The sequence below is a fragment of the Leptonychotes weddellii genome, chromosome 5, assembly GCF_054177405.1.
Source record: "Leptonychotes weddellii isolate Sample4059 chromosome 5, ASM5417740v2, whole genome shotgun sequence".
Taxonomy (NCBI): domain Eukaryota; kingdom Metazoa; phylum Chordata; class Mammalia; order Carnivora; family Phocidae; genus Leptonychotes; species Leptonychotes weddellii.
Genome location: NC_138373.1, coordinates 151850188 through 151862688, shown reverse-complemented (window position 1 = coordinate 151862688; position 12501 = coordinate 151850188). Strand labels below are relative to the sequence as shown.

At 60.2% G+C, this 12501-nt stretch overlaps 1 protein-coding gene across 1 annotated transcript in view; it reads right to left on the bottom strand.

Moving 5' to 3' along the window:
• Positions 1-722: 722 nt before the first annotated feature.
• Positions 723-12501, bottom strand: part of CACNA1I (calcium voltage-gated channel subunit alpha1 I) — an 85094-nt gene continuing 73315 nt past the window's right edge. Inside the window, exons 32-34 of the mRNA XM_081819007.1 lie at positions 11185-11350; positions 9764-9963; positions 723-8822 (exon numbers count right to left, since the gene is read on the bottom strand). Coding sequence (XP_081675133.1) covers positions 8187-8822; positions 9764-9963; positions 11185-11350 — 1002 coding nt within the window. The 3' untranslated portion in view covers positions 723-8186. The remainder of the gene's footprint in view (positions 8823-9763; positions 9964-11184; positions 11351-12501) is intronic.

Genomic DNA, 12501 nt, shown 5'->3' with positions numbered 1-12501 from the left:
TGGGCCCCAGTCCCCACCGGCGTGGAGCTCAAGACTCACCTGCCGGAGGGGCCAGACATGCCTCCCGCCTCCCCTCTGCCTTCCTCCCTCCCCAAAAACTCACCGAGCTCCCCTCTGGGCTTTTGGAAATAAAAGCCAGGAAGTGTGGAGCACCATCAGGGAAAGCCACACACCTCCCCTGAGGCAAGAGAGTGCCAAAAAGACAGGGAGGGGAATGGAAAGCGGGGGAAGGAAGCCAAAAACCCCATTGGTGAGCTCTCCTAGTATTTGCCTGGCCTCACATCCAAGCTAGGAGCTCCGGGGGGTACAAAATGGTGCAGCGGCCGCAGAAACAGCAGGGCAGCTCCTCACATGACTGGACATGGACTGACCACGCGGTACAGCGATCCCACTCCTGGCCGCGCACCCAAAACCCTGAACGCAGGAACTCGAGCCGACGTCTGCGCGCCCGTGAGCATGGCAGCCTGACTCCTCTCAGCCGAAGGTGGAAACACCCAGGTGTCCCTCAGCAAAGAACCAGAACCTGGTCAAGGCCGGCCGGTGATCACTGAGCTGTAAAACGGAAGGAAACCGACGCGTGGTCCGACCATGGGTGGACCTGGAGGACGTGATGCTCAGTGAAGTAAGCCAGTTGCAAAAGGACGAACCCCAGGTGATTTCACTTCTGTGCGGTTCCTGGAGGCGTCAAGTTCATAGAGACAGAAAGCAGGGTGGGGGCGGGGGAGGGGGCATGGGGTTGCTGTCTGCCGGGGACAGTTTCAGTTTGGGAGAATGAACAATTTTGGAGATGGATGGTGGTGCCTGTTGCACAACATCGTGCGTGCCAATGAGTGTAAACTCAAACACAGTTACAATGTTAAGTTTTAGGTGTATTTTACCACAATACAAAAATATACATGGCTGATTTAAAAACACAGTGAGGAGCTGAGTGAGAGTCAGCGGAGCGTGGGGACAGCCTGGAGTGGCAGGACGTTTCCCGATGTGGCAATGCCCAAGTTGGGGCTTGCAGGCTGAGGACCACGGAGCCCAGTGAAGGAGGCAGGAGTGGGGGGGCCGGAGAGGAAGCCGCGCTGGTGGGTGGGGGCGGCCCAGAGCCCCCAGGGAGCCTCGCGTGGGTGGGGCAGGCGGGGACAGGATCAGAGGGCGTTTCCTGGCGCAGAGACCAGGGGGGACCTGGCAGGGAAACCATGAGCAGCCTTCCAGGGCGACCGGGGCAGGCGTGTGGGTGGGGTGTGGCCCACCTCTACCGCCCGCCGCCCGGGCAGGTCCCTTCCCCGCTCTCATAGGCTTGCCCACTGTCGGCGACTTGGCCACTGTCCTCTGAGGCTCAGGGCTGCCTCTGCCCAGGAAACAGCCTCGTCGGCCGCCCTTCCGCACAAGACCAGCCTCCTGTCCACACAGTCCGGAGGCAGCCACGTTCCCATGGCAACGGCAATCCGAGGTCACAGCGCTGGAAACCAGAGGAGGCCTCCCTCCTGGAACACCACCACCGAGTCAGAATCTAATTTTCATCACAGCCGTGAGAGTGGTTTTGCATAATGGTACACACATTAATACCTAACGTGCCAGTGCCTATTGGTTAAAATTCATGAATTCACGTCGAAGTAAAAAGTGCTGATGGCTGAAGTTTTTCATTCCCTTAAAGTGTTCTTGGGTTGTTGTTGTTTTTAAGTCATTCTCTCTCCTTGGCAGCAACTTGCTTTTAATTCCATTACTAACGGGTAGGGGAGAGGAAAACAAAGCAGCGCTTGGCTCCCCAGGGCCCCAGCAGCTCTGGAGGGAGCCGGGGTCATACAGGTGACGGTCACCCCTGGCACCGCCTCCCTGTGTGACCCAGAGCATACCATTCTGTCTCTCTGCGCCTCACTTGGTAGAGAATGAAGGAAGGGTTTAGCTGGTTTTCAAAATCTCTTCTGCTCCCAGAACATAAGCATGTAGCTGACATTTGCTGAGGCTCAGCCTGGCACCAAGCTCTGGGCTGGGAGGAGGGACTGTGGTCACTGCCTTGCGGCTGGGACTCAGTCAGGAAACAGACAAAGCCATAGAGCAGCAGGGGAGGCTTCCTGGAAGAAGTGACATTTGAGATGAGGCCTGAAGGGGTAAGTGAGAGTTAGCCAGGGGAAGGGGAGAAAGGAAACAGGTGAGGCTAGTGGGTGGGCCTGGTCCTACAGAGCCCTGGGTAGAGGCTCAGGCGTTCAGGGCCAAGGCAGTGTTTAGACAGAGTTGGGACAGAGAGAGTAAAGCAGATGCTCACTCAGCCAAGGGGCAACCACCAGGAGGCCTGTGTCCCCCAACAGTGGGGTCTGGGCACCGTGGGCAGGGCCCATGTGGAAGGAACGACCGAGGCAGGGCCACACTGGGATCTTGTCCGTGGCCCCAGCGCCCAGCTGGCTCAGGACCCACGAGCTGCTGTTAGTCACCTTGTCATCCTCACAAGGATTAAGTGGAGGGAACGAAGCCAGGACATGCTGGAGGCCTCTGGTCTGTCAGCTGAGTGGGGCCCTACACACCTGCCTCTCCTGACCCAGACCTGGGCCCTCCCTCTGGCAGGCAGCCAGGCAGGGTGACAGGCAGAGAGAGAGGTCTGGGCTGGGGGTAGAGGTGTGGGGTGGGCAGCACACGGGTGGTCCTCAGAGGGAGGGAAAGGCCTGGGAAAGGACGGCGGAGGGCAGGCCTGGCTGGCAGCCAGGGTTTGGGATACGTGGAGTCTGAGGTGCCAGGTGGGGGAGTCCAGCAGCTCTGTCTCAAGGGGCTGGGAGAGGAGGGGCTGGAACCAGGGGGTCTCCCCAGGAGCCAGGGCTCCACGGGGAGCTCTTGGGCTCAGATCCCCAGCTGGGCAGCGAAACCAGGCGTCACAGGTGAGGAATGAGAGGCTCAGGTGGGTAGCTGGCTGGCCCAGGGCCACATGGTTCAGACAGGCCCGGGCCACACTTGGACTCGGGCCCTGGCCTGCTCTGTAGAGGGCCTGCCCTGCCCCGCTTTCTCATGTGAAAATGGGGGTACGATCCCCGTCTGGATGAGGGCAGGCAGCCCAGGAGCTGGGGCCAGGCCTGCCGTCACGGATCTGGGCACTGCAGCAGGTGCACACGCTAGGCGTGCACGAGCCTCCAGCTCTAGCCTCTCTCCTGACACCCCACTGCTTTGTCTACAGGGAGGCAGATGCCCCCCCCCCGCCCTGGTAGAAAAGCCCCTAAGGCATCCCCCTGAGACACCCGGAGCAGGAAAGCCCAGGGCTCGGAGCAGGATGGCACTCGCCTGGAGCGGAGTGTCCGCGTCCCTCTGAGGAACCTGGATGGTGATTTCCCAATTAGCTCCAAGAGTGGCGGCAGCCGCCAGAAAGGGATCACTAGGCGAGGACAGGGAGCACAGGGGTGAGAGGACAAAGGGTGGCCTTGGCTCAGAGTGGGCGGGGTCTCAGGGATGGAGGTGCGGCACTGGAGCTCATACCTGATCCCGAGGTCCCCATGTCCCTGCCCAGCCATGCCCCTGAGGAGGAGAGAAAGGACACATAAGGGGGAAAAGGTGACGAGAGTCTCAGACGAGACTGGTGGGGATAGGCAGGCCCTCCAGCCACCAGCTTGGCTGTTCTGCTCTCACGGCCTTTTGATGCCCAGTATCTGGACCTCTCTGGGCTTCTTGCCTCACGTAGGAAGGCAGGATTGACAGCGGCCCTTCCCAGGGACAAAAGCCCAGGCCCCGTGTATTCCCTCCTCCCAGCAAGCGCACAGCAATATTCCTCGGGCAGTTTGTCCCTTTCCTGCTCTTAGGCAGGTGCGTCACCCTCATCCTTGGGTCCCAGAGTTCAGGCCTGGCCGATCAGAATGTGGCAACTCCACGGCACATACCCAAGTCAACTGATGAGAGTCCATGGACTTGGGCGGACTGTCAGGGAGGGAAGCTTTCATTCATCGGGGGATGGGTAGACACGCCCTGAGCCTGGGCTGCCAGAGGCCACTAGGAGAGGAGGGGAGTAAATGTAGAAGGAAGCAGATCCAAGAGGTGAAGAGAGACTGTGTCCTAGTAACATAGTTGGAGCACTTGATCCAACTACACCTGAAACCAACACCATCTCTTGAACCACTAAATTGTTTCCTTCTTGTTTCTTCCTCTCCTCTCTTTTTTCCTTCTTTCTCTCTCTCTGTCTCTCTCTCTGGCTCTTTTTTTCTTTTATTCTTAAGCTCATTCAAGTTGGGCTTTTGTCCTTTGCAGCCAAGAGAATCCTAATAATGCCCACAATATGAATTCTGTTAGCAGTGCCAAAAGTGAGTCGATTATTACTCCTGTGTGACCCTCCCACACAGGCCCAGCATCTTAGCTACCAAACCCGAGCGTGAGAGCCAGGCTCTGCCTCTTCCCCAGTCCAGCAGACCTCAGCCCTGAGAAGACCCTCCCATGGGGTATTTTTCTAGGTGCCAGACACCCTAAGCCCCACAGCTTGAGCATGATGGAGAACCTCTCACCCACCCATCCCAGGAAACCCCCACTCAGCACCCACCCTGCAAAAGAAAGAACAGTACAGGCACATGGAAAATTTCTGCAATAGGCTTCTGGGTTTTTGTTTTTATTCCAAACCACATGGTGGCAGCTACCACTTGGTTTCTCCATGCCCGGGCCATCTGGGCCAGCAGGGACCAGCGCCGTCAGGAACTAGGAGGGAAGTTCGTTCACACCACAGAAACTGTACAGCCACTCTGAGTGCGATAGTCACAGCGGTGGGGCTGGGCTGAGGACTTCCTGGAGGCGGCAGCCTCTGCCTCCTTCCCAGGCCCTAGCCAAGCCCAGTCTCCACCAAGAACACCGATTATTGCACAAAGACAAAAAGAGTACGTGTATCTGGGCTAAAGAGCGGCTTCTAAGACCCCAAGCCCTTACACAGAGCAGCAAAGAGGGCCGGAGGCGGCCCTAGAAACAAAGGCCCCAGGGGAAGGATCTGGGAGGAAGACAGGCCAACAGGCTGGTACTGTGCACACTTCATCCTTTAGGGAGCTGCCAGGTGCAAAGAAGGCTGGGCAGGGGCCAGGAAGAGGGTTTGGCCGGGGTGGGCCACGGCCCCATCAGGTCTCGGGTCCATCTGTGCAGACGCCGAGGTGCCCACCAACCACCACTCCGTACAGTGCTGCAAACAGATGGATTGAGGTGGCCCGCACCGAGTTCTCCACTCTCCCCGGGGCCACATCTGTGTGAGTTAGGGTACGTTTGTGCTTTTGCAATGAACGGGTCACAGGATCAGGAGGGCAGAGGGGCCATTCAGCCAACCCTCATTCATTTTGGCTTGTCCTAGCCAGCCGACCACGGCTTCCCTGACCCCCTAACTCCTGTAGCTCCCAGAAACAAAGCCCAGTGCCTGGGAACAGCATCTGCAGCCCCCCGGGAATAAGCCCACTCTCCCACGACCACAGCCCCTCCCACCCCTGAGCAAGCTTCCCTCTACCTTCAGCTGTTCCCACCTCTAGACACACCCTGCTCTGTCCTACTCGGCTTTGCTGGGGCCAGTCCCTTTGCCTAGACCGTCCTCCCCATGCGTCTGCTCATTCTGGGGCTACAAGGTTGAGAATAAAGGGATGGCTTCATGTGGGACACACCAGGGTATGTTCCCTGCCCAGGCACCTATCACCTGGTGACACCGGAACGTCACTTCCCTGGTCTGTGCCTGGAACAGCATTGCACGCTGCTCGGGGCTGCCATGCAGATTAAGAGGACACCCAGGCCCAGAAAATGGACACTGTTGACAGGTGTCAGAGGCCAACCCCTTGAACCCCAATCTGTCCTCTACTCAGTCTTTCCAAGTCCCATGCCCCTCCTCCGGGTTCCAGCACACACGTCCCTCCAGGAACGTGCTGTCGTGCACACCTAATGTGCATGCAGCTTCCGCTCCAGCCCCGACGGCTCGGGCCCAGGGCCGTGCTGGGAGGGAGGGTGAGGCCCGGCTACCGTTGCCCTCTTCTTCCCCAGATGAGCACCCCCATCCCAAAACAGCACGGCAAGGGAAGCCAGCACAAGGCTCGCAGGAGCAGGCAGCTTGGGACCCGACCCAGCTGAGGAGCCGCCAGGAGCATTAGAGGACAGGACCCCAGGTCCAGCTGCTCCCTGAGAGAGGGGCTCTGACAACCCTCCCGGCTGCCAACCCGGGAGGGAGCTCAGGGCTCGGGCATCACCTTGGTATCCGCACAGCGGCCCACCATCCGCACTTCTAGGGGAGGAGAGCCAAGCTCCAGAGGCTCAACGGCTGATACAGGTCTGGCCACCACGCTGGCCCAGCTCCATGGTGCCAGCAGACCCACACGCAGCTTTCGCCTTCTGACCCCACTCCTTCTGACCACTGGGTGCACTTTTTCATACCCCACATACCCAGGTTCTGGCCCCCTGCAGAACTCCAGGGCACTGAGGCATCCTGAGCTGGCCACTTCAACCTCTCCAGGCCTCAATTTCCTCGTGTGGGAAGTGGGCCTGCTCACCCTTCCCCACTGCCCGCACCAGCTCCGGAGGGCAGGGCTCTGCAGACCACAAAGCCTGAGTCACTCGCTGCCTCCTCCCTCCGCCGCAGTGCCCAGGCCCCAAGCGCCCAGAAGGTACCCGGAGCCCATGCAAGCAGCCAACCCCCCCAGGACCACTCACCAGCCTAGCCCGAAGGCAAGTTCTTTAAGGTCAGGGTTTGGGAACGAGGACGAGGCCCCCTCTGCAGGGCCCCACTGAAGCCATCAGAGAAGATCTCACAAAGGCGAAGGGCCCGGTTATTGCTGAAAGTGTAGCGCCTCCCAAACTTGCAGCATTCCCCACCCCAGGACTCCACTTGCCTGCTAACCGCCTCTACCACTTCTTTAGAGTGACCTGAAATCCGCTCACTTTTGAAGACTTCCCCTTGACCTAAGCAAGGTCTGTGAAATCACGGGTTCAATGTACTGTTTATTTTGTAATAAATACTGAAATAAATGCATAACTATTCAAAGAAAAAATACCCATCTGTGAACCCGTTTGGGAAGCACTGCTAGAGTGAAACCTGATCTGCAGCTTGGGAAAGCGGTGGGGGCAGGGGAGCGAGGCTGGTCCCAGGGCTAGGCAGGTACCCCCACCCCTGCTTAGAATCTGTTGAGTCTGCTTTCCCCTGAACTCCACTGGAAGGGGCAGAGCTTCGCAGGGGCCAGCGGGGAGCACGACCTCCCGGAATGACCATGGCTCAGAGCCCACCTGGAGGATAAAGGGGGTAAGTAACCACCACCACTGCATTAGCCCAGGGCGCCCACAGGGCAGCCTGGCCAGCACGGACCAGGCGGGTGCTCTTGACTTCCAAGCATCTGCATGCCCTGCTCCATACCCTTTACCCTTCCTCTCTCCTCCTGCCTCCTGCCCGCCCTCAGCCTCCCTAGGGGGCAAAGCCATGGCAGACGCCCCACCCCTGGAAATGCCCTGCCCACTGGCTGAGCCCCCTGCCCAGCCTTGGAGCTGCCCTCCACCCCCACCCCTGCCCTAAGAAATTACGACTATTCAACCCTGATTTTCCTAAAGAAAGACATCTAACTGGTTGACTAAGAGTGTGCTCTGGGGCATCTACAAAAGACTGTTCACAACAACTAGACAGTCAGGAACAAGACAGACACCCCCAAACGTGGGGGGAGGATCTTAGCGGCGTTTTGGGAAAAAAAAAAAAACCGCACCCTGAATTTCACCTTTTCTGAGCCTGTCTCCCCAGCCACGGGAACTTCAGAGGCCTGAGAGCATGTCCCAAGGTACTCCCAGCCCAGGGGAGATACCAAAGAGCTCAGCTGCTGACACCCCAGCTGGACCATCTGCCCTGGGGTTGGTCTGGCCTGGGTCCTAAGCATGAGGCGAAAGCCCTGTGGGGGAACCAGCCCGCACCCCCCCACACACACACACACCCAACTTTAGCACTTTCTGGAAATCATAAGCTCTCAGTAAAAAAAATAAATATATATGTCTGTCTCTCTATATATGCATATATATATGTATATGTATATGCACGGGAAGGGCCACGGCTGGGGGCCACGGCCGGGGGCCACGGCCGAGCCTCGGCTAACCCAGACCCTGCTCAAGCCCACCCTCTCGGCGGCCCGGCGCTGGCTGGCCCCCTGCGCGACGCCCAGGTCGTGGCCGAAGTATTGCTGCCTGCCCCCCTGGCTCCTGAGGTAAAAGAAGGTGAGACGGGGCGTCCGGCCGGGCCCCTGCAGCCTTCATCTCTTCCTCTTGCTCGCCGCGTCCCCCGACTGCAGCTCTCCCGGGGCCGGCTGCGGCTCGGGCGCCGACGGGGCGCCGCCCGCGTCCTTGCTGCGGTCCGCGGCCCAGGAGGGGCTCCGGGCCAGGCCGCGGGGCCGGGCGGGGGCGCGCGGGCGGCCGGGGCCGGGGCCGGCGGCCAGGCTGCTGGTGCTGCTGAACCTGCGGGCGGGCGTGAGCCCCGACGGCGGGGGCGGCGGGCCGAACAGGGACGTGAGCGACAGGCTGCTGAGCGTCTCCGAGTGCTCGCTGCCCGCGCCCCCGCCGCCCGCGCCCCCGCCGCGGCCGCCCGCGCCCTCCTCGTCCGAGGGGTCCATGGAGTCGTGGTGGGTGCAGCCCGGGCTGGTGGAGCCCCCGCTGCTGTGGCTGCGCTCGTGCGCCCGCAGGCCGCGCAGGCTGAACAGGCCCCGGCCCCGCAGGCTGAGGCGGCGGCGGGCGGCGGGCGACAGGCCGGCCCGGGGGCCCAGGGCGGGGGCGGGGGGCCCCAGGGCGCGCCGGGGACTGTCGCTCAGGGTCAGGCTGTCCTCCAGCGTGGTCTGCAGGCTGCCCGCCGAGCTGCTGCGGCTGGCCTCCAGCGACGTGTCGCTCCCTGTGGCCTGGGGCGGGGGAGGGGGGCGGCGGGCGGGTGGGTGTCCCCCGGTCCCGTCCCGCCGCTGGGGCAGGCTGCCCCTCCCAGGGACACGGGCACATGCAGCCCCTCCGACCCCTCAGGAGCTCCCTTCAGAACACACCCAGGGCCGCACTGCTTCTCCCCTCCAGGACACCACCGCCCGGCCGAGCTTCTGGGTGGCCCTCACGGGGGTCACTGCCCCGGTGGTCTCACTCCAACACTCACACGGTGGCCTGAGGACCCCATTCCAACCCTCTGGGACCGTTCTTCCCACCAGCCTCCCCCTTGTCCCCCTCCCCCCAGGACCCCTCAGCCCTGGCCACTGCTGCCTGGAAATCTCTTCCCCAGACATCCGTGCACCTCACCCCTCACTGCCTTCCCAGCGCCTTGAACTGCTCCCCGCATAGCCCCTTCCCGGGTCAATGTTCTCCCTAGCATGTATCACTCTCAAATAGACTATGCTTTTTAGGCATTTATTTTGGCTTACCATCTCTCCTCTAACACCCCTGCAACACATACACTGAACAGTACACTGTAAGCCGTGAGACAGGGACTTTGTATTCTGTTGCCCGCGGCAGCCTCCGAGCCTCGCACACAGCCTGGCACAGAGCTGGGACCAGTAGTTGGACTAGCTCTGGGCCCAGCTCTGCTTCCGCCATACGGTGGGAACTGGGGTAGCTCCTGCTTCTCCCTGAGTCCTGGTACCCCACCCACAGCGTGGGGCTGTTGGCTCTGCATGGCCTTTCTGCTCTGCGCTCCATGCCCTCTGCATGCCCAGGAGGCAGCCCTGGCCAGTGCAGTATTGGGGGCCCTGTAGGCCAGACCTCCCATCCCCCAGACCTGCCCCTCCACCTCCAGCTGGACATCAAGGCCCCACTCAGATGTCCCCCAGCAGGAAAGCTCCTGGAGACGGGGAGGTGCCCATACCTGCCGGAGGAGGCTGCAGTTGACACTCGGCGACCGCAGGGATGCCCAGGAGCCCTGCAGGGCGATCTTGGGGAGGGTCCCAGCGCCAGGACCCTTCTCCTGCCCTTTCTGGCTGGCAGACACAGCAGGATGGAAGAACTCTGCAGGCATGGGCAGGAGCGGGCTGGAGGCATCCGGGGAGAAGGGCCTCGGGGGTGCAGCTGGGGAGGGAGAAGAGGGGGTTGGGGAGGGGGCTCCGGCTGGTGGGCCCCTGGTGGGTGCGTTCAAGCCAGCAAGCAGAGGGCTTCCTAACAAATTGGCTGTGGAACCGTGGCTAAGTCTCCGTGTCTGAGAGTTGGTGTCTCCATTGCGAAAGCCAGAAAGAAATACTGAGCCAGCCACTCTGATTCCTGGCCACTGGGCAAAGGCAAGCTTTTGGGGCCAGTGGACCCAGGCTCAAGGACCCCTGAGTTCCTTCCTTTTTGAAACAGGGACCCCAGGCTGGATAGCTTGAACGTCCCCAGTGGGGGGAGGAGGAGTTCCTGTTCTTTGTCGTCTTATTATTTAAGGAATACACAAATGAATGGTTAACTTAAGAGGATGGGATTTTATTCAATCAGAATGGCTCTTGGGTCCTACGCCCTGACTCTGGTCCAGGAAGTCTGGGGTCTTGGCACCTCAGCCACCAAGGCCATTGGCTTTAGGGAGAGTCCTTAGAAAAGCCACTCCACCCCCAGCTCCTGGAAGGGGCTCAATGCCAGGCCTTCCAGAAAGTACCTGGGGTGGGCTCAGGGTCTTGGGAGGTCTCTCTACTGCTAAGCTCATCTCTTTGCTCTCCCCAGCCACTGCTATGGAACTAGATTCCCATCACCCTCCAAGAGGACTGGAGGTGAAGGTGAGCCCGAGTGACGAACAAGGGAACTAGGTCCTCTGTCCTCTGCCCACAGCCCAGCCACAAGCCCAAAGCACGAACACAGGGTGCTGAGGGCAGGGCCGAAGGGTAAATTTCAGGACATTTTACAACAGGCTTTCTGTTGTTCAGAATCACCTTGTATGAAGATCTGTGGGATAAACACCTCTCAAATTCAGCTCTAGAAAAATACCACAATAATTTGGCAGCTTTCCTCCTGCTTAATGAGAGCTCTGTGTGATCCGTTTCCCTTTTCACCGCAGCTCCCAGGAGTTCAGCATGAATCTCCCACTAGACCAGCTTGCTAGATAATTATTATCTCACCTCTTGGTATTATCTGGCTCTTGATCTTTTATCATTGTTATATCAGACCTGAGAGTCCCATCTTTTATTGTCCGTTAACCATCTGGTTCTTTCTGGACTCAATACAATTGTCTGGGCAGAGACACTAAGAAAAACACTCAGCCAGCCCCTCAGCTCCCCTCCGCCAGAGATCGGGGCTGTGGGGAGCTGGTGGGGGCTCCCCCCTCACCTCGGCTGCTCTCCTGTTTCAGCCAGGACCGGACGGGGTTGGATGGGACCGCCTCCCTCCCCCACAGGAAGGTCTCAGGATCCGATGAGGCGGCCGTGTCAGACAAAGGGAAGAAGCATTCGCCCACCTCTCCTGTGTGCATGGGCTCAGGTGTGTCTGGCTCACCCTGCAGGAAAGGGAGGCGGGTTAGGGTGGTGGGCTTTATGTCCCTGCTCCACAGCCCTTTGCTCGGGCCACTCTCATTGTCCAAGATGGCCTTCTCCTCGCCTCTCCCACCTGGCGAACAATGGTCCTCTTCCAAAACCCAAGTGAAAGGGCCCCACCTCCAGGAAGCCCTCTCTGGTGTCCCAGGCAGGTTGCAGTTTCCTGCTCACTTCTCGCTTGGCCCTGAGATCCCAAGGGTCTTCCTTGTCTCTGTAGCCAAGTGCCTGATACAGACCCAGGCCCAGTGCGAAAGTCAAGTCCAGGTTGGTGAAGGTATCAGCAGACAGGTAGAGCGGCGGCAGGGGCCTCCCTGTGAGCAGGATGGTGGGCAGTTCCTTTCCCTTTGCTGAGCCACGGCATCCACAACCATAAATGAGAGAGTAAGCCCTCCTTCCTGGATCTGGCACCCCGAAGCTGCCTGGCAGTCCTTCCGGCACTCCCTGGGCCCAGCCTTTCCTCAGCCCTGCAGCCCAAGGTGACCCCTGCCCAGCAAACTCCTCCAGAGCTGCCTCAGGGCCCCCTTCCAAGGCAGATGGACCCCCATGACTTGCTCTCTGAGTCTAGAATAAAACCCGACTACACCTGCTGAGGCCCAACCAGGCCCCAGAAACGGTGCATGCCAACCTCCTGTGTGGGAGAGCACAGGGGTGCAGGGAGAGGCAGGAAGGGGCTGGGAGCGGGGTTACAGGGGCTACCAGCTGTTAGGGAGGGGATGCAGAGGGCAGGGAGGGGACTGATGGAGGACGGCCCTGGGGGACAGTGGTGCCAGACCCAGGCTGCCCTGCAGTCTAGGGAAAAGAGGCTCTCACGGGCAGGGCCACCGCATCCCTACCTCAGGCCAGGCAGTGCCCTCCCCCTCCACAGCTCCTCTTGGCCTTGAGGTCACCAGCCCAGCGGGAGACGCAGTCTGCCATATGCCCAGACTGCCTAAGTCTGCCACGTGAACACAGTGGCCCTTCCGGGTCTCCAGGCCTCCTGAGACGGCCCACCTCAGGGGCAGAGCTTGGGGACCAGCCCCAGGGCTGGCCTCCCTGTTCTGCCATTCCAGCTGTGTGAGGTGAGCAAGCCGCTTCTCGCCTCAGAGCCCGCATTTACTCAGCTGCTGAATGGGGC